Raw genomic sequence first — 26670 nt, forward strand, 5'->3', positions numbered from 1 at the left:
TGTAACTGACCTTACCTTTTTTTTTTTTTTTTTTAGAAACTCTGATTGGAGTTGTAGACAATTGACAGTTGTTTGTTTGAGCATTCTGGGAAATGGAGTTTGTGTTGTTTTGTTTTCAAGACAAAACTGTAATCAGAGACAAAAATAACTTTTTAGCAAATTATCCCATTATAAATTTCTTGTTTATCTTAAAGCTCCATATCAGCATGAACATTTATGTCATGTTTTTCAGTTTCTGGAAAGAGTTTGTTCTAATAATTTATCTAATGATCATGTCTTCTAGCCTGTGATGTGTATTCTAACCTTAAAAGGAAAAAAAAAGAAAAAAATAAATCATGTCTGCTAGTACTGTAGGATTTTTGTTCCATTTTGTGGAAAAGGATAACTCAGTAAAAGGCTTCCTGTGAAGCGCTCTGTACCCAGGTGTGAAAAATACAAAGAATTCATTCATCATTCATTTGATTTCCGCTCCCCCCGTTGGGATTTTCATGGGCAACAAGCTGAGAAGGTTGGCCCAGACTTCTCTCTCCCCAGCCACAGATTCCAGCTCCTCTTGGGGGTTTCCCAGACGTTCGCTAACCAGCTGTGAGATATAATCTCTCCGGAGCGTCTTGGGTCTGCCCCAGGGTCTCCGTCCAGTAAAACATGAGCGCAAAGTGGCGCAAGTCCAGCTTTTCTATAAGCATGTCTCATGCAAGGATAACATGCATTAGGACAAAATACAATAATGCAAAATATAAAGATATTTTCTGCCTAATAAGAGTCAATATCAGAACTAATAAGCAGAACTGCTTGGTAGCCCTTAAATCTCAGGGCATTTTAATCATTATTTGTTTTGCTTTTTTTTTAATAATCATATATAAGGCTTATGATTGTGCAGTATAGAGTGTCATATTCCTTTCTTTAACATAAAATAGACTATATTCTAATAATCAATATAATGTAAATAGGAAAAACTGAATTTAACCAACTACCCAAACATGAATGAGCAAAACATTTAAAAATGGGTTACATAGGTAAAGGAATTGCACAGATAAACATGATCTTGTGTTTTTTTTTTCCCCCGGATGTTTCTATGATCAAAATAATAATAATAATAATAATAATAATAATAATAATAATAATATGCTCATTTTGAGAGAACTTTATTCCCATATAATAATTATGTTAAGTAATATAACATACAGTGAGGTCAATAAGTATTTGATCACCCTGTGATTTCGCAAGTTCTCTTACTTAGAAATCATGGAGGGGTCTACATTTTTCAGCATAGGTGCATTTCCACTGTGAGAGACAGAATGTAAAAAGAAAAATCCGGAAATCACAATGTATGATTTTTTAACAATTTATTTGTGAGTAACTGTGTCAAATAAGTATTTGATCACTTTCTTATCAGACAGATTTCAGACCCTCGGAGACCTGTTATTTTGCTTTTAAATAGTCCATATGCTTCTAACGGAGCCACTTTTTGGTTTTCCTGGCTGTGCTTTGGGTCATTGTCATGTTGGAAGACCCAGCCACAACCCACCTTTAATGCTCTGACTGAGGGAAGCAGGTTTTTGTCCAATATGTCACAATACATGCCCTGTTCATCCTCTCCTTAATACAGTGCAGTGGTCCTGTCCCCTGTGCAGAAAAACATGCTTCCAGCCCCATGCTTCACTGTAGGTATGGTATTATTGGGATGATACTCATCATTCTTCTTCCTCCAAACACAGCGGCTACAGGACTTTCTCCCATGACTTCTCTGGATCATCGAGATGGTCCCTGGCAAACTTCAGACGGGCCTGGACATGGGCTGACTAAGCAGGGGAACCTTCTGTGCAATGCAAGATTTTAAATCATGACGTCTTAGTGTATTACTGATAGTAGCCTTGCAAACGATGGTCCCAGCTCTCTTCACGGCATTGACCAGCTTCTCCCGTGTAATTCTGGGCTGATTCTTCACCATTCTTGGCATCATTGATACCCCATGTACTGTATCTACTTAGACTTTGGCTGATTGTGGGGTGCACAGGTGTCTTTATGACAGCTAACGACCTCAAACAGGTGCTACTTATTTAGAATCATGAGCAGAGTGTAACTGGTCCTCAAGGGTCAGAAATCTGGCTGATAAGCAAATGATCAAATACTTATTTGACACAGTAATTCACAATTTTTTTTTTTTTTAAATCATAAACTTGAAACTTGAAAAATCACAGGATGATCAAATACTTATTGACCTCACTGTATATAACAAATACTTATCTTCTAAGTACCAGTTAAATAGTACCTTTGACAGAGGCAGGGGCTAGATTTGAAACAAGGTTGCGCATGAAAAAAGTTTAAAGGTATTATTATTATTATTACTATTATTATTATTATTATTATTATTATTATATTTGTTTACTTTATTCTGTTAGTGGTTGTTTTTTTTTTCTTTTCTTTTTTTTGCTTCTTTCTTTTGCTTTTCTCTTGGGCTGGTTTAAAAATCAGTCATAAATCGTCAAACAAAGCAAAGATTGTTTTAAGCAAATAATAGGAATAATATTTCATATGATTCTCCAAACACACACAGGCAAAAATGGAAAGTGTATTCGCAGATGGAATAGATACAATGTGCAGAACAATTTCAGTTTTCGGACCTACATTATTTCACAAATATATGATTTACAAGGAAAAGCCCTAGCTTAGATACAGCAACTTAGAAATTTGAATGAACCCAGACAGATAGGTGGGTGCTTCCCTTTTCAAATTATTAAATATCAGAAGTTAAACTTGTTTGTGACCAGCCCGTGCTTGATGGGTTTTCTTTGGGTACTCCGGTTTTCTCCCACAGTTCAAAGACATGCAGATTAGACTAATTGGTAGAGATTGTGGGCGGGGGAGGGGATGCATTTTTATTTGATATATTTTTGCATTTGAGTAATAAATTGTTGCCATTCCTCTATAATCCTGCAGGTGGCATGCTCTAAACTAATCACAATGCACATCATCCTGTGGAGTAGGTGCAAATTATTTATTAAATTATTATTATTAATAATTATTATTATTGAACCTGAAAAATTGTAATATAAATTTTGGAATATTTATAAAAATCTTGATACGTACAGAATACATATCGTATGCACGTACAGTGATAATATCGTATCGGGTGATCCCTGGTGATTCTCATCCCAACTAATTGGTGTTTACAAATTGCCCGAAGTGTGTGTGTGTGTGTGTGTGTGTGTGTGTGTGTGTGTGTGTGTATACCCTGTACAGGAGTTTTTTAACGGCAAGGTATGTGTGTACCCTCCCGCGTACCCTCACACACACACACACACACACACACACACATAGGGGTCTGGAGTCTGTAAATATATAAATTGTTTTTAGGGGTTATGTTGGATATTTATTTTTAGGAAAAGAGATTAAGTCTAAGGTTAATATACAATATTAATTGATTTATTTTTTTATTGTTTGTTTTTTGTGTTTGCTTTTTGGAGCTTCATTGTGACTGATGGAAAAAAGCCCAGGATCCATGTTATAAAGCTGGAGACAGACAGACTGTCAACAAGGCTACTCTAAAAGAATCAGAAATACAAAATGGTTTGGAAAGCCTCCCAGATGTATTCACGCAGTTTGAGATTGTGACATGTCACGAATGAGGCTCTGTAAGATGGAGATGAATCTGACAGCGGGAGATTACAGTGAAATGAGCTATACGAGGCGCATTAATGACACTCTGACAGCAACAAATATGCATCAGCTATTGATATAGCTGCGACAGGTTTGTCGAAAAGGTTCGGAAATAGCATAATCACTGAAATGCTGCCACTTTGCCTGTACTGGGAAAACCATTAGCCGCTGACGGGGCTTGCTGTCCGCTGAATATGGACGTGCCTCGGATTTTCCATTACTAGCTCTTCATCTCAGATTCCATAAAGGCATTGTGCTCCGTCGCTTCCAAAATGTACGTGCACATCCAGCCCCGTGTGTGTCAGCGATCGTGCTAAACGCAATTGGGAGCTCGTTGGGAGTTTTCTATTTTTGAATAATAGACCAGATGTTATATTTTATATTTTTTGGAACAATAATAGAGATGAAAGCTTCAGGGGGCTGATTGCTACATTACATGTCTCTCAAATCACTCAATACCACGAATCTTCCATATAGTGGTTAGCATTGTGGCCTCGCAGCTCCAGGGTCAAGGGATCGGTTCCCGCCATAGGTCTGTGAGTTTTCCCATGCTTGGTGGGATTCCTTCAGGTACTCCAGTTTCCTCCTACAATCCAAAGATAAAGATTAGGCTAATTGGTAGTGATGGGGGGAAAAAATTACATATCGTGATTCTCACTCACTCACACAGGGTCACGGGGACCTGGCACAAGGCGGGATACACCCTGGACAGGGTGCCAATCCATCACAGGGCACACACACACACACATACATACATTCACCCACACTACGAGGGTTTTTGAGAATGCTAGTTAGCCTAATCTACATGTCTTTGGAATGTGGGAGGAAACCGGAGTACCCGGAGGAAACCCACCAAGCACAGGGAGAACATGCAAACTCCATGCATGATGGGAGTTGAGTCTGGATGGGAATCGAACCCGGACCCTGGAGGTGCAAGGCGACAGCGCTAACCACTACAACACCGTGCTGCCTATCATGATTCTTTGGTGCAGTAATTAATTTATCACCACACTGACTCCAAAATAGCTAAAAATAAATACATTTTAATGTGTATTTATTTGCATTTGAGGCTCTAAAATGTTGCTATTCCTCTATAATCCATGTTAAACTTTGTGTGGTAGGAGCGAATTAATTGCTAAGTTTGTTTAAAATTTTAACACAATCTAAAAAAAGATTAATATTGAATTGGGATTTTTATAAAATCTTGATTAGTACAGAATCACAATACAAATTAAATTAGCACATAGGTATCATGATAATATCCCTACTAATCCCTACTTATTGGTGTTTCCAAACTACCCTAGCGTGTGAGTGAGTATGCGAGTGAATGTGAGTGTGTGTGCTTGTGGACTCTGCGATGGACTGGGACCCCATCCGGTTTGTACCCCGATCATTGTTTGTTGGGAGTGAGACTGAGCAGCTCTGACACTAATTACAACCACAAAGCAAAACACACATTTACTATACACTATTGTAGACATTATGTTTGGTAATGTTTCCTTAGTAACAACATACTCAGGGACTTTCATAGTCGTATAAACACATTCAAAAGCACATGTAATTGTTGTTTGGATGTTTCCTTGAGATTATTAGATCCCCCTCAGTCTTTATCCAGTGACAGTGTGCACTGTTGGAAATTAATTCTCCGTGAAACAATAATAAGAACACGTCCCATAAAGTTTAAGGTCTTGAAACCATCTGAAATGTGACACACTCGAGCGAACACACAGTCACACAGCTCAAGGGTGTCGGCAGTGCCAGTGTCTCCGAGGACTACAACCGAACTTCCCTGACGTTCGTTCCCCCTCCCGACGACATCCTCCTCGATTCCGGTTCGGTGCGGTTCGTATGCGTGTGCAGGGATTATACGCTCAGCCGTGCTCGCAGTGCTTAACAGGAGGCCTTGGACTGGTTTATCCTGATTTAAAAGTGTCTCTGAGCCCATCCAGTAAAACATTGCACTTAGGCAAAGATCGATAGAGCTGTCCCTGAGAAAAGAGATTAAATCGGAGCGATGTATTGATGCTTATGTGCTGGAGGTTTAACACTCAATTCAAATGGTCAAGGGCTCGATAAACACTGGAGTGTAGAACCGAGCCTGCCCTCTCAAGCAGCACGTCCCCTGGGTCCGGTAGACTCATTTATCCCAGCTTACTGTGATAGATTTATAGGTGTCTTGTCTGGAGATTCCCAGCTTCATTGTAAAACTATGGCATGTTCGCTTGTGTGCCGCATGTTATTCTCTATATTTAGCTTCCATACTAATGACTAACCACATTCCTATTGATCCAGATGGTGTTTTTTTCCCCTAACCCCAAATGTAGTCAAACCGCCGTCAAAACATGTTTTGCTTTCACCATTTGGTTCTTTATTTTTGCACCGGAGCAACCAAGGCGTGCGAGTCTGTCTCCCCTAAAATCCTTTTCCATAAATATCTGCTACAAAACAAGATCCAGTTTTTCAGTAATGACTTACTATCATGTTAAACTATTACACCTATAATCTGCATCGATAATTCTGCCCCTTAACGCACAAGTGTGTAACACAGAACTACGCCAAGGCTTAGGAGTCGCAATCCGACAGTGAAGCATAAACAGAACGATAAAACTAAAGACAAATAAACTGAATGACAAATCGTTGAATTTTTTATGACTTTCTTTTAACGCACACATGATGTGAAAAAACTGGAAAAGGTTGAATAACTCGATTCAGCTAGCCATTCATTTCCTTATTTATTTAGCATTCTATGCATTATCGTGTCAACACTTAAAAAAAAAAAATCACCTGATCGTAGCGGGTCCTGATATTAGGCAAATACAACCTCAGTTGAACAAAAACAAATACTTTTTTTTCACCATGCATTTATTTTTTTAAACAAAATTGAACGTGGCAATAGCAGGTACCTCCATGATCCAATAGCATGAACAGTGGATCCACCTTTAGCAGTGAAAGCTTGAAGTATTATTTATTATTTTCTGTCTCTTACATCATTTTTAGCTCGTTCTTCTTCACAACATTGCTTCAGTTCATTGTGGTTTTTGGGCATTTATTTATAAACAGCCCTCTTAAGGCCCTGCCACAGCATTTCAATTGGGTTGAGGTCTGGACTTTGACTAGGCCATTTTAAAACCTTAATTCTTTACTTTTTTGTCAGCCATTTTTATATAGATTTACTGATGTACTTTAGATCGTTGTCCTTTTGCATGACCTACTTTAAATAAGACTAAGTTTTAGCTGTTGGACAGATGGTCAGCTAAATGACTGCAAGCTGCCCAGGTCCTGTGGCTGCAAAACAAGCTTAAATAATTACACCTCCAATGCCCTGCATGATAGTGGATATGGGGTGCTTCTGCTGAAATCCTGTTTGTTTTTTGTTGGGCATTAAGACCAAACACCTCCACTTTGGTCTCATCTGTCCATAGGACATTGTTCCAGAAGTCATGTGGTTTGTTCAGATGCAGCTTTGTAAACCTCAGTCGTGCTTCCATGTACTTCTTAGACAGAAGAAGCTTTCTCCTGGCAACCCTTCCAAGAAAACTGTACTCGTTCAGTCTTTTTCTAATTGTCCTGGCATTGAGGCCTGTAGTTTCTGAGATGTAATTCTTGGGGGTTTTGTATTTCTATAGCGGAAGCTGTCTTAAAGGCTTCTTACTTCTTTCTCACTGTAGAATGTTAACCTCGTTTAAAAATTTAAAAATCTGAGCCAAGTGCTCAAGACTAGTAAACTCTAGTCTCTAGTTAAAATTTTCTTCGAGCAGTAAAGGAGTATTAGTATTGCCTGCATGTTTTTTGGTTTTGGCTTCATTTTTGTTAAATAAAAAAAATTGTATGTTGTTCGTCTGAGGCTGTATTTGCCTAATACTAACACCAGCTACAATCCGACGATATTTATTATGTTTTTACACACTAAGACAGAAATAAAATAACTTTTGCAGCAGTTGTCAATTCAAGCTTTAGACTTTTTTACCTTTACTTTCTACCTTTTCATAAATTATTTACCTAATAACCTAATATCTTTTGTATTTAACTTCATATTTTATACTTCATCTTAATGAAATTTAAATTTTTTACGTGCCACTGTAAAAATAAGTCTTTTTTTGTCTAACAATACAAAATTATTTATTATTCATTATCTACCATGATTTTTTTTCTGTAATCCTCCCAAGAGTTTATGAGATTTAATTTGCTCAACACTAGGAAAAGTGTTAAAAATGTTTTTGTTGTTGCCGTTTGAATAAAAACTAAAGTAAGTGTCATAAAGATTAGGTTAAGTTTTTGGTGCCGTAATATGAGGGAAGCATCTAAAAAGATGGATGAGGTTGTTATAAGGTTCAAACCTCTAAAACATGCCTTTAGGAGGCTTTCTATCAGTCTCGGATCAGCGCTGAGATTATTCCCTATACTGCGGCGGGCATATTATAACACGCTGGCATCTGTTGCCTGCAACCCCACCAGCAACTAATCTGCCCAACCACGCTTGCTGTGGAGTCATTATTAGTAATTGCGAGACAATCAGGCTTTATGGGCTGCAAAGCACCGTGACTTTACCGAGGAAATGGAGACAGCAAGCGGCTGTTATTTAATTCTCCAGAGATTGGGTGAACATTAAGGCTCGCCCCCGGCAACCGTCTCACCATGCACGCGCCTGTGCTCAGATAGGGCTGATGGTCTTAATAAAGATAAAATGATAATAACCTGCCTGAGAGGGGGGCTAAGCGTTGAACGGGAACCTCTGTGAATGGCTCGGGGCGACTGGATGCACACACTTAGCGTCGTCACTCTAATGGCTTCATGGTTATCAGGAAGAGGCCAGAACAGGCCATGGAGCGTCTCTCTTTGTTTTGAGGAAGAGAACTAAGCGAACACTGGTGCAAAATCCACAGTGTGGACATAAATAATCTGATCACCAGCACTGAAAATTGCCCAAACTGCTGTAACTACTGTAAGTGCACTACTCCACTTCAGATGGCTGGGACCAGCATCCATCTAGCTATTAGGAGAGACACAAACACAGCCCATAAAAAGCATCACTCGACTGGAATAATATTCCAAGCCATGTAATATACACACTTTCAGCTTGTTGCTGTCTGTTGTCCGTATTAAGTTTGATTGCCTCGCGAGAGCTCCCCCTGTTTCCAAACCTCTTCTTGGCAGGGAGATGAGTCAGAAGCTGAAATCGCCTCCTGAAGTGTACTTTCTCTTAATGCATGGTGTCGGGTGAGCAATGGGTTATGAAAACTTCAGTCTTTAATGTTGATTTGCGCACAGCCGCAAGGAGAGAGCAGAGTTTAAGAAGCACTGATTATGCCATTCCAATAGGGGTTGAGATGTTTTATGTATCAGACGCCTAATTCCACGCTGCTTGCTCGTCTGCACGCACTGCTCCTGCTGTGAATCTTCGCTGTAGGACACAATGGAGACCGTCTGAGAATGAGAATGAAATTATTATCCAGCACAAAGTATAGTACAGTAAGCTTAAACACACAGGGTTTTATTTTTTTAAGTCAGTTACATATAATTGGTCATTTCAAGTTCATTCACTCACTTACTTATAGTAAGTGAGGGCGATTTACAGCTGCTGATTCACCTTTAAATTTGTTTTTGGGAGGAACACTCTGAAGAGAACCTCCCTGATGAACCATGAACACAAACTTTGCACCAGGACTCCTTGCCGGACATCAGTGCCCAACTTCATGAATGGTCTTGTGGCTGATGAATGTGCAAAACTTCCAACATCCATTGAAAAGCCTTTACAGAATTGGGATGTTCATAACGTGTTTATACAAGAGGCGTCCAAGTCAAACTGGGACTTTTGGTTTAGCAGAATAACAGAACATGGTTATGAGAGTAAAATATCCCTTTATTTTTCTGTATAATCCCCTGATACACAAATGCACTTATCCCAGCATTTCACTAGAGCTTGGATACCATCTATATATTAGCTGCTGGAAAGTACAGGACTGGAGTTTTCTATAGTCTACCTGAGCCTCCAATAACAAACTGGACTCAATATTAACTTAAACACATCTCTTGTTATACTGAACTTCCAGCCTCCTAACACACATACGTATGACTGCAGATCAATCCCTGATATCCGTTATCGTGCAAATGAGGATGGGTTCCCTGTTGAGTCTGGTTCCTCTCGAGGTTTCTTCCTATTGCCATCTCAGGGAGTTTTTCCTTTCCACCATCGTTGTCGTCCTTGGCTTGCTCACCAGGGAGAATCTTATCATTTTGATTCATACACATTCACATTTAATAAAAACTTAAATAATTCTTTTGATTGTGTAAAGCTGCTTTGCGACAATGTCAATTGTTAAAATAAAATTGTATTAAATTGAATATAAAGTTTGCTCAGTACACCAGAGCCATTATACAACTGTCTGGCCTCCCGGGACTTCCTTTAATGGCCCAATCATGTGTTAATGGCTTGAAGTGAAGTTAGGACTATATGGGGGGAACAAGTTCCTGTTCCTGTTCCAAGTTCCTGTAATGTGCAAGTGGTGTTGGTGAATGATTGTGTGTACAGTTCTCACAGACAGAAGCGTCTCTTCTGCAAGTTCGCAACAAGTTATCCAACAATTTTTCACTCGCTGAATGTTAACGGGAACGCCATTGGTGGCTCCAAGCCACCTCGACCAGGATTGTTATTCATGGACGTACATCTTTTTGTAAAATGTTTGTCTGTGCTTGCTATGTAAATGTCAATTAGTTTTGTGCCTTCATTCACGAGAAATCACTTTGTATTAAGCATAAAACTGCATCTGAGGAGCTCATGTCCACAAGAAACAAGGAGCTTAGCCTAGGGCCTCATTATAGTAACTTGTGGACTAAAATAAGCACACAGTAACTCAAAATCTGGATTAAACCAGAGCGCTGAGAAACAGCAGTGTTGGCCAATACATGTCTATGGCACCATAATTAATTCTCCAAAAACGAATATTGACAGAATAAGCCTGGAGGAGTGACTGAGTTTTTCCATCTGAAAAAGTATTTGTGATCCCCTGTGGGTATGTCGTGTCTAAAGAACCAAATGGTCCAGTCTGTGCCACACATTTAAACAGGGCAACAGTCATGGTTGATGCAAGCTGACACAGTGTCAAAGACAAAAAGAAAACAAACAGAAACAAAGTAAGAGAGAAGAACTTTCAAAAAAAAAAGTTAAAACTTTGCAAATGATTCAAGTGAATAATCTTACTTGAAATTAGATAAACAGGGCAAAACTCTTGCTGCTACCTGTATTAGTTAGCTGATATTAGCTTGGCGGCACGATGGCTTGTGGTTAGCACTGTCACCTTGCACCTCCAGAGTCCAGGTTTCATACCCGAATCTGGGTCTGAGCGAGTGTGTGAGTTCTCATGTTCTCCCCATGCTTGGTGGTTTTCTCCTTAGCATCTGGTTTCCTCCCACAGTTCAAAGACATGCAGATTAGTCTAACTGGTCTTTTCCAATTGCCCATAGTGTGTAAATGTTGACTGGATGTCCTAGCACGGTTGTAAAATTGGGAATGGTAATCACCATTGGCCTCCATGGTCCCTAGTTACTGAATGGATGGATGGATGGATGGATGGATGGATGGAGGGAGCTAACATGCTAGTTCCGGAGACAGCCAGAGTGTGTTGGAGATTTGTGTATTGGTTATCTACAGTAGGTATTCGTGTACACTCGTGTGCACATTTTTAAAAGAGGACAAACCTAAGTATGTATCTATTTCGTGTCACACAGCCTTGCTCATTTTCATGCTAGCTCAATAACAGTCCATTATTTAACTGGCTCGTTGCTATTTAACGCATCAACACCACAAGCAAATTAGGTTTCTCATCTCGTTGCCTTCTATCACATTAGCCATGCCAGGGTGCAAGTTAATTAAACTTACTCTCTGACAATTTATTTATTTAAGATTGATACGCCTCTATCATTGCTAGCTTGTTTGCTAGCTCACATGCTAGCCTATTCCTAGCAATTATTAGCCCAACAATCTGCAGGATTCACTTACTAAAAAAATGATCTCCTGAGAAACAGTGAATTATAATGTATAAGGTAAGTGTTACTGATATTGGAATGATCTCTTCTTAACTTCCCTCAGGAAAAAAAGAGCGACTGTAGAATTAGCATTTCGTTTTGAGATGCTCTTGTGACAAATATCTCTTCTCCCCGATCCATATGAGACTCTGAGAAAGATGAATTGTTAATGGGTAATGAACAGAGACATGATTTCTGACAAGATCTTTTTTGTGTGTTCTTTACCGCTAGTTCGCTAACCTGAGCTAATTTTGGTGGGATTTATGAACGGATTATCAAACAATATAGAAAAAAATAACTTATAACATTTAAATTTCATGGTAGTCATTAATATTTAATGTAGCAGGAACTATTACAAGCATATTAATCTCTCTTTATATATAAGTGTCCCATCCCTCCACCATGAGAGAGCTCAGTCAATCAGTTCTCTCTAGGCCCCCGGCTGAGGGAGGCTACAGCATCACCTGGGATTCGAACTTGCGATCTCCAGATGATAGGGCAAGCACTTTACTGCTATCCCACTCGGAGGTCATATAATATAAAATGTTAATAGGTTTCACTGCTAATCCTAGCTAGGTCTTAAAATTTAGCTATATTGAAAAGAAGAGAATTTTCATGTACAAGTACATGTTGAAAATGTCAGTGCTGGTTTTAGTTCAAGTTCAGGATTTTAATGTTGATGCTAGCTAGCTGGCTAAATGAGCGTGACAGATGTCTGCTCTGGTTATGTCTAGAATGAATGAACAAGATGTAAAAGAGATCTCATTCAGAACATGTATTTCCAATTGGAATGACCCAAAACAGACAAGGGGAAAGGGATTCATTTGTCTTTCATGCTGTTCCTGTTGAAGCTTGACGAGGCAAGACAGGCTGGTCTTATTTTACGGTTGCTATTACATCCAAGGTCATATCTCTCCATCATCTTCCTGTTCATTGGCTCATGCTAGACGTCGCAGGAAATCTCATTTTGGCACACGCTCAGTGACATTGGAAATGGTCCGAGCCATTCGTCTTAACACACGGTATTTACACGGCCCTGTCAGACCGGCTCTGAGACCCGACACGGGTGCTTAGACATACCCCATACGCTTGACCCCAGGCTTCAGATCTGATTCGCACATGCTGAAAACGTGTTTTATTTCCACATATCTATCTTTTGACCTCTTGCTTAGAGAATGTTTGTTCTACAGAGCATGATGGACATGTCGCTCTCAGGACGCAGAGAGTTAATGGGAACGCGGTGGGGAAATGTAGACTGATCCAATTAGTCTCCGTTCTCCCCAAATAGCCCCAGTGCACACATTATGCTGTATAAGTGTGTAGCAGGATCATAATTCTCGCTGACCTTTTCCTGTTAGCTCTGGCTCGAGCAAGCTTAATTATGATAGGTAATCGTTATATTCCATAACACTGACATTAAACGACCAAGGAGATTTAAAAGGCAGCTTAAATGCCAATATTTATGACCCTTTCTCTCGCTGTGCTTTTCCTTCAGCCTTTGTTTTGAGCTGTGCTTTCCCTCAAGCCCTGGCTAATGGTGAGGTGACTGTGAGCAGTCTTCATGTAGGAGGGGAGGCCTATTTCTTCTGCCTAACAGGATACCAGCTTCATGGCGTGTCCTCTCTGACATGTCGCAACGCCACCATGCCATACTGGAGCGGCAAAGAGCCCAAATGTGTCGGTAAGAAGCGGTCACCGAGTTACTCATCGCTAATGCATATATATTTCTTTTATTAAAAATAGGATCAATTTCTTCTGTCTGGAATGTTGATTTGTCTCAGAGCATAAAAAGTCTGTGTCCTTGTATCTAAAAATTTAACCTACACCTAAAACCATTTTTAATATTGAGTAAAAGTTCTGTACTTGGCTGCATGGTGGGTTAGTGGTAAGTCTCCTGGAATAGTCTCCTGGTTCCTGATACCCCCTGTATTCAGGATGAAGTGGTATAGACAATGCGTTTCATTCTATTGTTAGCATAGAATTAGCAAATACACAAAATGTGGTTTGTCTGCAACCATGCCAACAGTATGAAGGCTTTAAGGACATTCTATTCATATTTCAAGTCCATTTTTAAATTAATAATTTGCTTACTTTTTCTTCCCATAACCTTCCCATGAAAAAATCCAATTCATAATTATAATCATATTCTTTACTGCTAGCTTCTCATAAGCTAGTTTGACAGGATCTAGTAAAACCATATTCATAAAACTATACAGTATATTTTTACGGATTTTTCACTTCCATGACAGGACTGCATTAAGAAGTTTAATAAATGATAAAAAAAAATCTCCAAAGCTAATGCTACCTAGCAAACTCATTTTGGTAAGCAGGCACGAGATTTCTGAAAAGATTAAATGATTATAGTCTTCATAGCTTCATGCTAGCTAGCTGGTGAACATATGCTAACAAGCACTTTACGAGAGGATTTTAGCAATTTCATTGCTAAACCTAGCTAACCGATTACAGTTAGCTAATACGGACGGATTGTTTAGGTGATTTTAGGTCAGATCCTGAGTGGATTTTAAAGTAATTTGATCCATATTCAAAGCTTCATTACTTATTCTATATCGCTAACAACAGATAAGTTGTTGAGAATTATATGTACAGATGACCTGGTTGACGTTGGCTACCAACAAGGTTTTTTAAAGGCATATTACATCAAATTATTGCTAAGGCCAACTGGCTGGCTCACATAAACTAAGCTGACAAGATTCCTTAGAGTTTTATTAAGTCATATATTGCTAAATGTTGGCTGGAGTTCTGGTAGATAAAGAGATTCTGACTGATCTGAGCCATAGTGTTGCATCATTGTTGCTTCACACCAGCAATTCTATAAAGCCATAACTCAAGATTGATTACCTTTTGTCTGGATAAGTGAACCTTCATAAATCTCTGTTCTTCGGGCCATCTGTTAAGGTGTTCATTTATCGTCTTTGTGTCAGCGTCTGTAATAAAGATTAATTGTAGCCTTAATGCATTTGCTGTGTTTGTTAGAAGTAGCTTTTTAAACATATATAAAGTACTACGAAAGAAGTGTTGAGCCCTCAGTTCTTCATATTATATTAAATTAAATGATGTAGATTTAATTAAAGAAATACGAACTCATTTTTTTACTGTGACAGGCTGCAAAGTGCCTAAAGATACAATTAAAAAATGGGTTTTATACGTAACAACATCAGCAGCGATCTCATTTTCCCTCTCGTCTGTTCCAACCACGCAGCATTCAGCATCACCAGTACATTAATCACCGGCCTCGTCATCTGCACCAGTTTAACACTGGTTCATGCCTTAAGTTAGATATTTTTTTCAGTTTGAATGATTCATAGTTCACTGTGTGGTTTATTAAACAAAAAGAATCATTCCTCTTAAACTGCTCAGGTTTAGGGATTAAACTACTGTAAAAATCAGAGCCAAAAATGTCCTTCAGGAAGTCTGGAGAACTATTCGTCAAGCCTGGTTTTTAGCAAGCAAAATATGAAGAAATAGGGGATGGCACAAGACTTTTGTACAGTCCCATACTGTATATTTAGGACTCAGTTTCAGATCCACAGACAAATCTTTAAGCGATTATAAAGACCAGCTCTTTTTCTCTCACTCCCACACACTGAAAATACTGTCCTCATCTTGTTTTCTTATTAAGCCTGTCTTTTTTTGGACACCGCTACATTTTATTATTTTTTTTACCTATTTATCTATTGCTTGGTAACTTCTTGTCATGTTCGCCACTTTCTTCTCCCACTCACAGTCTTTGTGTGTATATGTGTGTGTCTCCGGTAACAGCCTCTTGTGGGGGGATGCTAAAAAACGCCACCCTGGGCCGCATCATCTCTCCCGGGTTTCCTGGCAACTACAGCAACAACCTCACATGTCACTGGGTGCTGGAGGCCCCCGAGGGCCACAGGCTGCACGTGCACTTTGAGAAAGTCGCTCTTGCTGAAGACGACGACAGGTAACCACTATCGGTGTATGCTTATTATTCTGATTTTGTCATCCCTAAATTCCTATATTTCATTTGACTAAATGCACGTCAGAGCCTGACACTCACATACAGGGGTGCATTCTAATGACGCAAGGGTACAGCCCTAAATCTCAATCCATGCCTCGAACCTTCCCGCGTTCCCATCTGTGGAATCCACGGCAGTCCGCATTGAGCATTCAGCATAATTAAGAGCATCCCTCCCATGCAAATTAATCATGCAACCACGGAGGCCGTAGCAGAAAGTACAGGAGAGCGGAAATTTAATTACATTTTCAGACTGTCTTGAGGCAGAGCTAACAAATGGCTCTTTAATGAATCCGCTCCACTGCGGAGCCCAGCGAGACGCTACCTCCATAGATGAGACTGAAAAACATGAAATAGCCCGACTTAAAAGCCTCAACGCTCTTTTGATCTTTCTTTTTTATTGTCGCTCACAATTGCGATGATGCCTAACACCAATCTGTGGTGGGGTTTTTTTTTTCTGCACAGGCTGCTAATCAAGAATGGGAACAACATTGATTCGCCTGTTGTGTACGACTCTTACGAAGTGGAATACCTTCCCAATGAGGGGGTAGTAAGCATAGGGAGGCATCTGTTTATCGAGTTCACCACGGACGAGACGGGTACCTGCACGGGTGCTGCCATACGATATGAAGGTACTAACACACCAAGCATACACAATTATAATTAATACCCATGCCTCATTTTCTCAGAAGCTTTTCATAATCCAGTGTGGAGCCCAGCAGTGGCAACCTTGGGGTTTTACTTCTCAACTACTGTATTACTAAAGCAGAACCTTAAACATCATTCCAAAAAATGCCACATTTAAATTCCAACCGCTCAATCACACGGGCTATATTGAATTTAATTCAAGACTAGAAGTGGTCATTTTATCCTGAATTATATCACCACTACCACCTTACCTATGAATACCTATTTCTTAATATTTTTATCTAGAAGTACTGAACTATTTTTGCTATCACAGCCTGCACAAGCTGTCTCAGCTCTCAGCTTCTCACCTAAAGTAATGCCACGTTAAAGAGGTTAATCCTAGTGGCCTGTTCACGTCTTAGCAAATTATTACATTATGGTAAAAATGGCAAGTAAAATTCATTGCGCGAACTTTCAGCAGGATAGTTCAGGTCAAACCGGGATTTGTGAATGAAGGTTTTAAACTAACTGACATTTACAGAAGATTTCAAGCACATTATGGTGATAAGACTCTTAGCTGTAGAGGTTTTAGAGAATGCCGTATGTCCGTAAATGACAATCATGCTAGAGGTGACTCTGACCCCACTGCGGTCATTTCCGTGAACATTTAGCGTGTGGAATGCCTAATCCTTGAAAATCAACAGATAACTTGATGCAGAAGAGAAGTATCTGTTGGTTGGAACTGTACACACATAATCAATCACCAACACCACTTGGATATTACAGGAACTCGGCTGTGAGTTATTGCCACATCAACTGTACAGTCCTGACCTCGCTCCAAGCCATTTCCACATGTTTAGGCCATTTAGGGAGTTCCTGGGAGGCCTGGGTTTCAGACATGAACCAGTTCGATCATGGCGCTGGCATACTGAGAAAACTTTCTCCCTTGATGGTATCCAAGCACTAGTGAAACACTGGGATGAGTGCATTAGTGTGGAAAGGAAAAAAGGGAGGTTTTACTTTTATAACTGTATTCTGTTATTCTGTTCTTTAAAAGTCCTGGTTTGACTTGAACACCTGGTATATTTTTGGATACTTTTTAAGTACATTTTAAGGTATTTTAAGTATCTACTTTTTTTCAATTTGTTATTATATTTTGTATACACATTATATTAAAAAATAAATTTGTATTTAATTTTAATACACTTTTGTATATTTGAGATCTTTTTAGATATTTTAATATGGGTCACTTCCACACAGACAGTTACGCCTCAGCTTGGCAATTTGTTAGATTTTAAGTCAGCTCACTCCTGATGTGTGTCTTTGTCAGCGTTTGCCGAGGGAACCTGCTACAAACCGTTCGTTAAATACGGCAACTTCTCCAGTAACGATGCGTCGTTCGGAGTGGGCACGGTGGTGGAGTTCTCGTGCGAGCCGGGCTACACGCTGGAGCAGGGCTCTGTCACGATTGAGTGTGTGGACCCTGAGAACCCACAGTGGAACGAGACAGAACCAGCCTGCCGTGGTGAGTGTGCACTCTGTCAGCAGTGTGTGTGTGTGTGTGTTCAGCCTTTGCATACAGACGTCTTTAAATAAATCCTAATACAACATGTAGTGTATAAAGTAACATTTCCATTTATATATATGTGTGTGTGTATGTGTGTGTGGCAGCTGTGTGCAGCGGGGAGATCACTGATTCGGCAGGAGTGGTGCTCTCTCCAAACTGGCCTGAAGCCTATGACAAAGGGCAGGACTGCATCTGGGGCATCCATGTGGAGGAGGACAAGAGGATCCTGCTGGACATCCAAGTGTGAGTCGTTCATTGACTCGTACTGTATTATTTTTTTTCAGTCTTGTTGTGTAAGCTGTGGGCTTTCCTTGGTTTACAGAGGTTGTTTGGAAATCTGTCTGTGTGCGTCTGTGTTTGTTTAAATAGGAAAAAACATCCGCTTCTTCTTTTCGTGCTATTGTCTCTGTAAATTCCACAATAGTTGTTGCATTAGATGTAACTGTCCATGTGTGTATAGTATTAGTGCTATAATATCATGTTCAAATGACACTAATTAGAGGAAAATGAGTCACCATTTCTATTCGGATATTAGTTGTTTCTACGGCAACGCACTCTAGACCACAATGGATACCAGTATAGGCCTCCCACTGGTTTATTTAAGACAGAAAGCTAAAGATGCGAGCAGGAAACCTGCATGTAACTACAGTAAAAAAGAAACAAAACACTCTGTGAGGCATGCTGGGAAAGGAAAATAATAATAATAATAATAATAATGGGTTGACGTGACTCAGCCAGACACAAAGTGCAATCACCTTAATCACTGTGATGTTTGTTAATTTCTGAAAAAGTTAAATCATATGGAGAAATTTTATTTATTTATTCATTCATTCATTAAAGTTCATGCTACACAGACCAGAGGCAGGAATCGAACCCTCGACCCTGGAGGTGGAAGGCGACTGTGCAAAACACTATGCACCCATGCTGTCTTTAATGTATTACCGAAGAACATTTTAGCCTTCTTATTCATTTATAAATCCATTTAATATTATGGAGTATCTATGAGACAATAATATAGCTGCTATAAAAAGATTCTTTTTTTCCACCAACATTCAGCATATCAACAGTTCTATATTTTCTTTGTTAAAGACCAATTTGTTACATAAAAAAATTTCTGTTTATTACTAATCTTAGATCTTAGAGCTCATCTGTAAATGTAACCTTTTAGAAGATATTGTACAGGAGATAAAACCTTATTATTGCACTTATCTTTACATGTTTAGAGTCTTCAGGTCCTTTGGTCCAGTCCTGAACTATCTATTGGTTTTCTCTGCTCCAGAGCGATGGGTATGGGACTGCACCAAGCGCAATTAGACTCTGGATCAAGATGTACAGCGCTTTAAGGAACGCGCCCACGCACACATATAGAGCTCGGCGACGTGCGCCGCGAGATCATTAACGCTGCTGAAAGTTGCCCAACATCTGAGCTCTGTTTTTGAGGGTAATGACCAAAAGCAGGCGAAGAAATCAGAAATGCTCGAAAGCGTGTTTTGCGTGTTCTCGTTGGACATGTATACTACTGTCCAAAGGTCTTGTGCCGCCCGACAGTTCTTTATATATTGCTTCCAAAGAGAAGACTTTCTTGTATTTTTTATGTAGTTTTGAGGAATACTTCTTCAGGCTTCCGGAAAGACTTTTAGAGATACATTTTTGGCAAGTTTTGTTTTCAGTCCAGTCCATTTGCTTGACCAGATTCAGAAGAATGTTACCTATGAATCATATAAAAACATCTTGGGACCTGAACTAGTGAGAAACAGGTGCAGATGATGACAGATGTTAAGGTCATTACAGGAACAAACAAATTTTTTTATAGTATCTTTATGCATTTTGCAGCTTGTCACAGTAAAACATTTGTTCGATATTTCTTTAATTTAGTCTACATCATTTAATTTAATGGTGGGGGTGGAGGCTCAAGACTTTTGCACAGTACTTTATTCAATAACATCATTGGCTTTCTCTGCTCCAGAGAGTCAATGGAGCGAGATCAGGACTATAGGGAGGACACCTCAAAACCGAGTTGTCGACAGTGTGGGCAGAAGTGTGCGGACGTGCGTCATTATGTGAGATCACAACGCCCTCAGATATCAGTCCTCTGTGTTTTAATCCCAAGTTAAATCCTTAGCTCTTCAATAAACGTATTGTATTGATCACTGGTCATTTTTAACCGTTTTCCTGATAATGTTCATGGAACGTTTTCTCAGGTGGTGATTAAGGATGTTTCCGTTCCATCCTCTGTTGATAACTCTCAGACTCGTAGTCATGAATCCGTGTCTAATCACCAGTAATAAACTTTCACCTTCTTTAGAGTATCACTCCACATTAAGTTTGCAGATATTTAAACACCTCTGTTTATGTTCATTTTATGAAGTCATTATAAATCCAGTACAAAAAAAACATTTTGATTTTTAAACAGTAGTACTCCAGCAAAAAAAAGTTTCAAGAAAAAAATCTCGAGGCCGTAAAGCAGCATATTACGTAAAAGACCACTTTTTCAGACAAAATAAAAAGAAACAAAGACAGCTTCTGGGTTTTGCAGGCATAAGAGAAAAGAAACAGGTGCATCAAAATTTAATTTTGCATGTGCCTAAGGTTTTTACCATAATATTGTAACTACGTACAAGCTACTTGAGCGCAGAGTGACCCACAGCGGGAAATCGGTCAGCCCTAAGTCTTTCGAAATACTCTGTATGGTCTGCATCCTCATTTGCATTCAGTTTCCGTAGTCGTTAATGCAATATGTTGGGAGCGCGGAGGGCAGCGTGAGCGTGCTGTACTGAAAGCTGTCAGAGGAATCCATCTGGAAGGGCAATATGTTCATGAATGGCTGTGTCCATTAGGAGCGCACAGTAACGACAGCAATGCATTCTGGATATTGTTCACACTCACAAACACATGGTTTCTCAGCCACCATGTCATTAACAGAGGGTGAGTGATAGTGGAAAGGGGGGAGGGGGGGGGTTTAAAAGAAGATAGACTAAACAAACACCGTCATTATCAAAACACTTGATTTTTATCCCGTAATGAGTATCTTGTATCTGGAAGGTTATTAGTCAGTCTTAGTTGAAGAATTAATGTTAGAAAAAAAGGTGCATGCTGATGACATGATTGGCTGAAAAGAAAGTGAAACGAACATATCTGGTTTAAATAAAAATATATCTATATGGGAGAAAACCGGAGTACCTGAAGGAAACCCACCAAGCACGGGTAGAACATGCCAACTCGATGCACACAGAGACGGAAATCGAACCCAGACCCTGGAGGTGCAAGGCGACAGTGCTAACCACTACACCACCCTGCCGCCTGGTACTATTATATTTGGTCCTAAATAAAAAATTAAATAAAAGAATCCCAGAAATCCATAGCTCACAATAAATATCTGGTTAATATGTTTTTTTCTTTTATCTCTAAAGTACATGAGAAGCCCTGCTAGCTCATTTATACCAGCTGTTTCTGGTTGTGCATAATGCTTCTGTAAAGCCAGAACAAGACCTAGCTTTCCTACAAAGTGGGATTTTGTAAAGTAATGGAGCTTAAGAAAGTGGAAATGTGTGTGTATGTGTGCGCGTGTGTTTTGTTGTTTTCATTACAGGGGTGGCCGCCCGCTTCTCCCCTCTAATGAGAACGTTCGCGCTCTGCCATTATCGTTCGACAGTGTTCGCCAGCTCGCAATTACTCACAACCCGTGTGCATAATGACGGCTGATTAATTGATTTAGCATAAACAGGAGGGCTGGCCCTGCGCTAATTACAACACGGCTCTGTTAAAGCAAGCACGCAGGTGCCAGTATACACACCTGGCTGGGTTTGAAGGCCGACCACACATAGCCGATGTGAAGGAATTATAAAGAGATGGATGTGTGATGAGAGCAGACCTGGTCTAGAGTAGTGACGCGCTTAACCGCTTCGTTATGAGAGCGGAGCCCGCTTGTGGACACTTTGGAAATTTTTTGCAATTGGAATCTTTTTTTTTTCTTTATCCAATATAGCAAATCATCATTCAGAGGCATTAATCTTTTTTTTTTTTTTTAAGACAAATTAAAAGACAAGAATCTGGTGGAATGTATGATATGAACTTTTCAGAGGATATAAAAGACGATAGAGGCATTCATTAGAGAATATGTTATTAGAGATTAGTCCTATCATATTCAATAAAAGAAGGAATTTAGCTCTTTTTTACTGTTAATATTTGAACATACTTTGGATTTAAATGAAACAAGTATTAGCTATATTTAAAAACAGCACACATTCGCTGTAACAATGAGAATTTCCATGCAGCCGAAGTTGATAAAATTATAAAGACACAGAGATCCTTCCTGCTTCCTCCAGCTTCTGCATAACAAACTTAAGATCTCAACCGCCTCCTTTAAGCCAGCCTTTAGTCTTTGGCGCTGCTCGTGGTTGGCACTAGGCCCGCACGCTGCTCGGAGTTATGCCCCTGAGGGCAACAGATTTTTGTCAGCCTGGTGATTGCTAAGCGCTTTTTAAAGCCCTTCTCTGGCAGCCAACACTTTGGCATTTCAAAACCCTGTGCTTAACTGTTCTAATTAAAAAGCAAGAGAGTTATATCAGCAGAAAAAGCTCATTTTTTATTGTTCGTGACCTCATTCAATCTGTTTAAAAGCCTGTTCGAGCAGGGCAGAGCTGGAGAGAACAGGTCTTTCGGGAGACGGCTGGCTGTTGATTTCAGGCTTAAGTCTTATGGAGAGCGTTTAGGCCGTGATGAATGATCGTTCAGCTCCTCTTAAACAAGAAGGTTATTTATGGAATGTTGCGGATGCACATGGCGGAATTAGTTCCTCCAAATTCATCTCCTCTGTCTTTCATGGTGACACTTGTTATGTCTATTCGTGACCCTAGTAAGATTAGTGCTACTGTCACTCACTAAACTGCGCAATCTACGCGATGCTTTCAGCTGCATGTCTGCCTCAGTTGTTCATTTCCGATCATTCTTAGTGATTTTATTGCATCTGGAAAACTTCACTGATATCCATCAGCCTTCTGAGCAGCGATATTTCTGTTGTTAACACATGTGGCCCAGTCCTATTTGCTCTTTCCAGTTACCTTCACCACTGGGGCTCATTGCAGCCTCATTCTTTCTTTTTGGCTCCTTCTTCCCTCTGGCTTCCTCCGTGTATCATTTGTATTCTGGAAGCAGCTCAGAGAGTTAGTTAAACCCAAGTGTGTCCTCGACGTGCAGGTGGCAGACCCAGACATGCAGCTCCACTCTGGGGCCTGGTGCCTATTCTCACATGTCCCACGGACATTCTTATTTTTAATTAGACCTATTTTAGTCGCTTAATCAAAAATGATAATCACTCAGAACTACGAGGGCCATTCAAGTCAGACCCAGGGCTTATGATTGTGCAGAGGAACAGAACACAGTTATGAGAGTAAAAACTCCATTTATTTCTCTATATAGTTCGCTGCTACACTAATGCACTTATCCAAGTGTATTTTACTAAAGCTTGGACACCATCAAGGTAGAAAGTTTTCTCAGTACGCCTGAGCCATGATCGGACTGTCTGCTTCATGTCTAAAACATCGGCCTCCCAGGAACACCTTTAATGACCCAAACATGTGGAAATGGCTGGGAGCGAGGTCAGACCTGTACGGGGATGTGGCAATAACTTCCAGCCGAGTTCCAGTAACGCTCAAGTGGTTTTGATCAATGATGTCAGTTCCCACAGACAGATGCATCTTTCCGCAAGATGGCGACAAGTTAGCTGATGTTTCATGTTTCACGCACTGAATATTCATGGTAAAGACAGCAGTGGGGTCCAAGCCACCATGGTCAGGATCATCATTCAAGGATGTACAGCCTCCTTTGCACCGTTCAAATGTTTTACTCCGGCAAAAGGGACTCATCACTGTACTGTCATGAGTCCCTTTCGAAGTCTTCTGTAAATGTCAATCGCTTTGACGCCTTCGTTCACCAGAAAGCTCATCACTAGTATACATGGCCTCATGCCCACATACCAATGGGTAGCTCAATGCTTAAGACGTTACATTACAGATCAGAAAGTCACTGGTTCACTATGAAGATGCCACTTTTTGGCCCTTGAGCTAAGCACTTAACCATCCACTGGTCAGGTGTATAATTAGATAAATGTAAGACGCTGTGGATAAGTCGGCCAAGTGCCATAAATGTAAAGTCTAAATACACACAGCCTTACATACAGCATGTAAACCAGCAGTTTCAGATAAGATTCTGAGGTTTTACTCTTAGTAATGTTCACTACACATGCTAAAATATTCCAATAATATATATGACAAGGTATACTGTTATACAAACATGATCAATAGTCAACTTCACTGTCCCCCAAAGTGTTTTAATCCTCTTATATCACATCTAATTGCCAACCATTTACATTTTTTATTTAGTATATCCTAAAGACTTTTTCATATTGGTAAAAACAAAAAAAAAGATACATCTTTACCTCTGACTTAGTAATAAACATTGGCACTGGAGACTCCTTTCAAAAATGTTCAATAAATATTTCCTACTAACGAACATGGCAGAAATGAGAATAGCTTATTTTTTTCAGCCAAAGAAGTAAAAGCATGCAAGCATTTTATACAACAAATGATTATACATTGCATGCAATGAACTACTAATTATTACATACAAACAAAAGGTATAAACAAGCAGCCTGATCATCACACACATCTAGACAAGCAATAAAGTAAACAATTATTACACACAACAAACCATTTGTCCACTACTAATTATCCCAAGTATCTGTACAAAAAAAGTATTTTATGGAATAAATGATTGCATATGAATATCTTGAACAACAAAAGTAATCATGATAACAATTTTTACAACAAATAAACAATTGTATACCCAAACCCCCCAATTTTTTTTTTAAAAACGTTGTTACTTTAGTCGCACGATGATTGTCCTTCTTTAAGGACATGTTCTGGACAGACACGAGGAACAGCGAGTGTGAGCGTCCCGCCCGATGCTGGGAGAAGGATTAGGAATATGATTTGCCAGCAAGGCAATCGAGTAAGCTGCATGAAATCCTAATGATCGTTTAAGACTTGGTCCTGTGTACACCCATGTGCATTGAGTCATGTAAACACAGCCTGGGCTCTGCATGAGCGGTGCCGGGGATTTGCGAGACAGGAGATTGATAGGTACGAGAGGACTGAGCTTTCCTTTAGCTATCGAGAGATCCGAGGCTGCCTCCGAAGTACTCTCTCCAGTTCACTGGTGGCGAATATTAGCAGCGGCCGTTCCTTAGGCGCTAGTGAGGTCAGCCAGGATGTGTCTGGCAGTCAGCCAAGTTCTAGAACCTCAGCTAAGAGCAGCTCACTCTTATTTTGCTATTTAGTTTAAGCAGGAGCATGTGCTTAAGTGTGTGTGTGTGTGTGCATGTACGTGCTCGATCCAGTATGACTGCAAACACATCAATCAAATATGAGACTTAAGACCTGTGAAATTACACAAGTCAGGACTATAATGTGAGTGTGTAGGTGTGTGAGTGATGGTTCACTTGCATAATGAACCTGATTTACAGATAATGCATGCACATGCACACACACTCAAACTACAGCAAACAAGATATAAAAAAAAAAACCTATGCAATTACATGAATCATTGGCAGATTGTGGCATGAACCACCTGAACCCCTGTATAGTCATTAGAAAAACAGTGCACACATCACACACACACACACACACAGACCGCTTGTAAAGGTTAACTCCATTGCACTTCAGACTTGGCTGTGTGGACACCTCCAGCGTTTTTTCATATTACAAATAAACAGAATGGCCACTACAGAATTGAAAACATGATTGATTCTTTTAGCCGACACAGCTCGCTGCTCAGCCAGGCGCAAATCTTTCCACCCTGTGTGCTTTCTGCTTTTTCACTGCTTATCTTGGGCCGGAAAAAAAAAAAAAAAAAAAAAAAACAGAGCGGCGCTCCGAATGACAATTATTCCGAGTGTCCCAAATGCAGTAGCTCTGTTGCTCTTTCTTCGCTGTATTGGATTGTCACATCTGTTTATCGGGGCGAATGCCGCCCCGCTCTTTAAAGTAAATAATTCAGCTCGTGAAGCAGCTCATCAAAATGCTAATGATCTTGAAGCCCAGTGGTGTGGACATGTCGGCTTCAGCCCGTGTTTGCCTAGGAGCTTGAAACAAAGCGCGCGATACAGAGTTCTGTCAGTATGGACTGTTTAACGGCCAGGGGAGTTCACTTCGCTTGAAGCTCTGGCTCTACTCTGGTAAGCTTCTCAAACCGGGCATTATCATAAATGGATCATTTTATTCCCTTTACGCAAGAAACATACACAGACGTCTACATATTCATGAGTTCGAAGATCTCTGAATTATTCAGTGTTTATTTCCAGTCAGCTCCTGTCGATATCACTCCGGGTTTAGATCCCGCATAAAGCCGTTCGGATGTCTCCACGGGAAAGAGCGAGTATTTGCCAGATACGCAGCAAAGCCGACAAGACAAAAGCATGAAAAATGAATGTGTTTTAAGGCATGAAAGTATGCACACATCCATTCATAAGCCCTTTATCCTGGACAGACTTGTGATGCATCTGAAATACTAGGCTGTGGTCCACCTGGAAGGGACACTAATCTATTGCAAAGTTGCAACCACACGGGAAATATCCGGGAAATACTTCAATGTGATGTCGCGTTTCAGAATATTACTCTGAGATGCCAGTTGATGAGATCCATCAACCACACAGGTTCCCAACTCTGGTTCTGTCTCTAGTGTTTCCCTGCTTAGGGCGTGTTACAGCAGGTGTGCAGGACAGAAGGTTCTCCAT

General features: G+C 40.0%; 1 protein-coding gene across 2 annotated transcripts in view; it reads left to right on the forward strand.

Annotated features, from left to right (window-relative positions):
* sez6a (seizure related 6 homolog a) overlaps positions 1-26670 on the forward strand; it is a 150752-nt gene that overhangs the window by 113401 nt on the left and 10681 nt on the right. For both annotated transcript variants that reach the window (XM_053476123.1, XM_053476122.1), the window contains exons 5-9: positions 13178-13363; positions 15463-15631; positions 16151-16317; positions 17643-17837; positions 17984-18122. In XM_053476123.1, coding sequence (XP_053332098.1) covers positions 13178-13363; positions 15463-15631; positions 16151-16317; positions 17643-17837; positions 17984-18122 — 856 coding nt within the window. The remainder of the gene's footprint in view (positions 1-13177; positions 13364-15462; positions 15632-16150; positions 16318-17642; positions 17838-17983; positions 18123-26670) is intronic.

The sequence above is a fragment of the Clarias gariepinus genome, chromosome 17, assembly GCF_024256425.1.
Source record: "Clarias gariepinus isolate MV-2021 ecotype Netherlands chromosome 17, CGAR_prim_01v2, whole genome shotgun sequence".
Lineage (NCBI taxonomy): Eukaryota > Metazoa > Chordata > Actinopteri > Siluriformes > Clariidae > Clarias > Clarias gariepinus.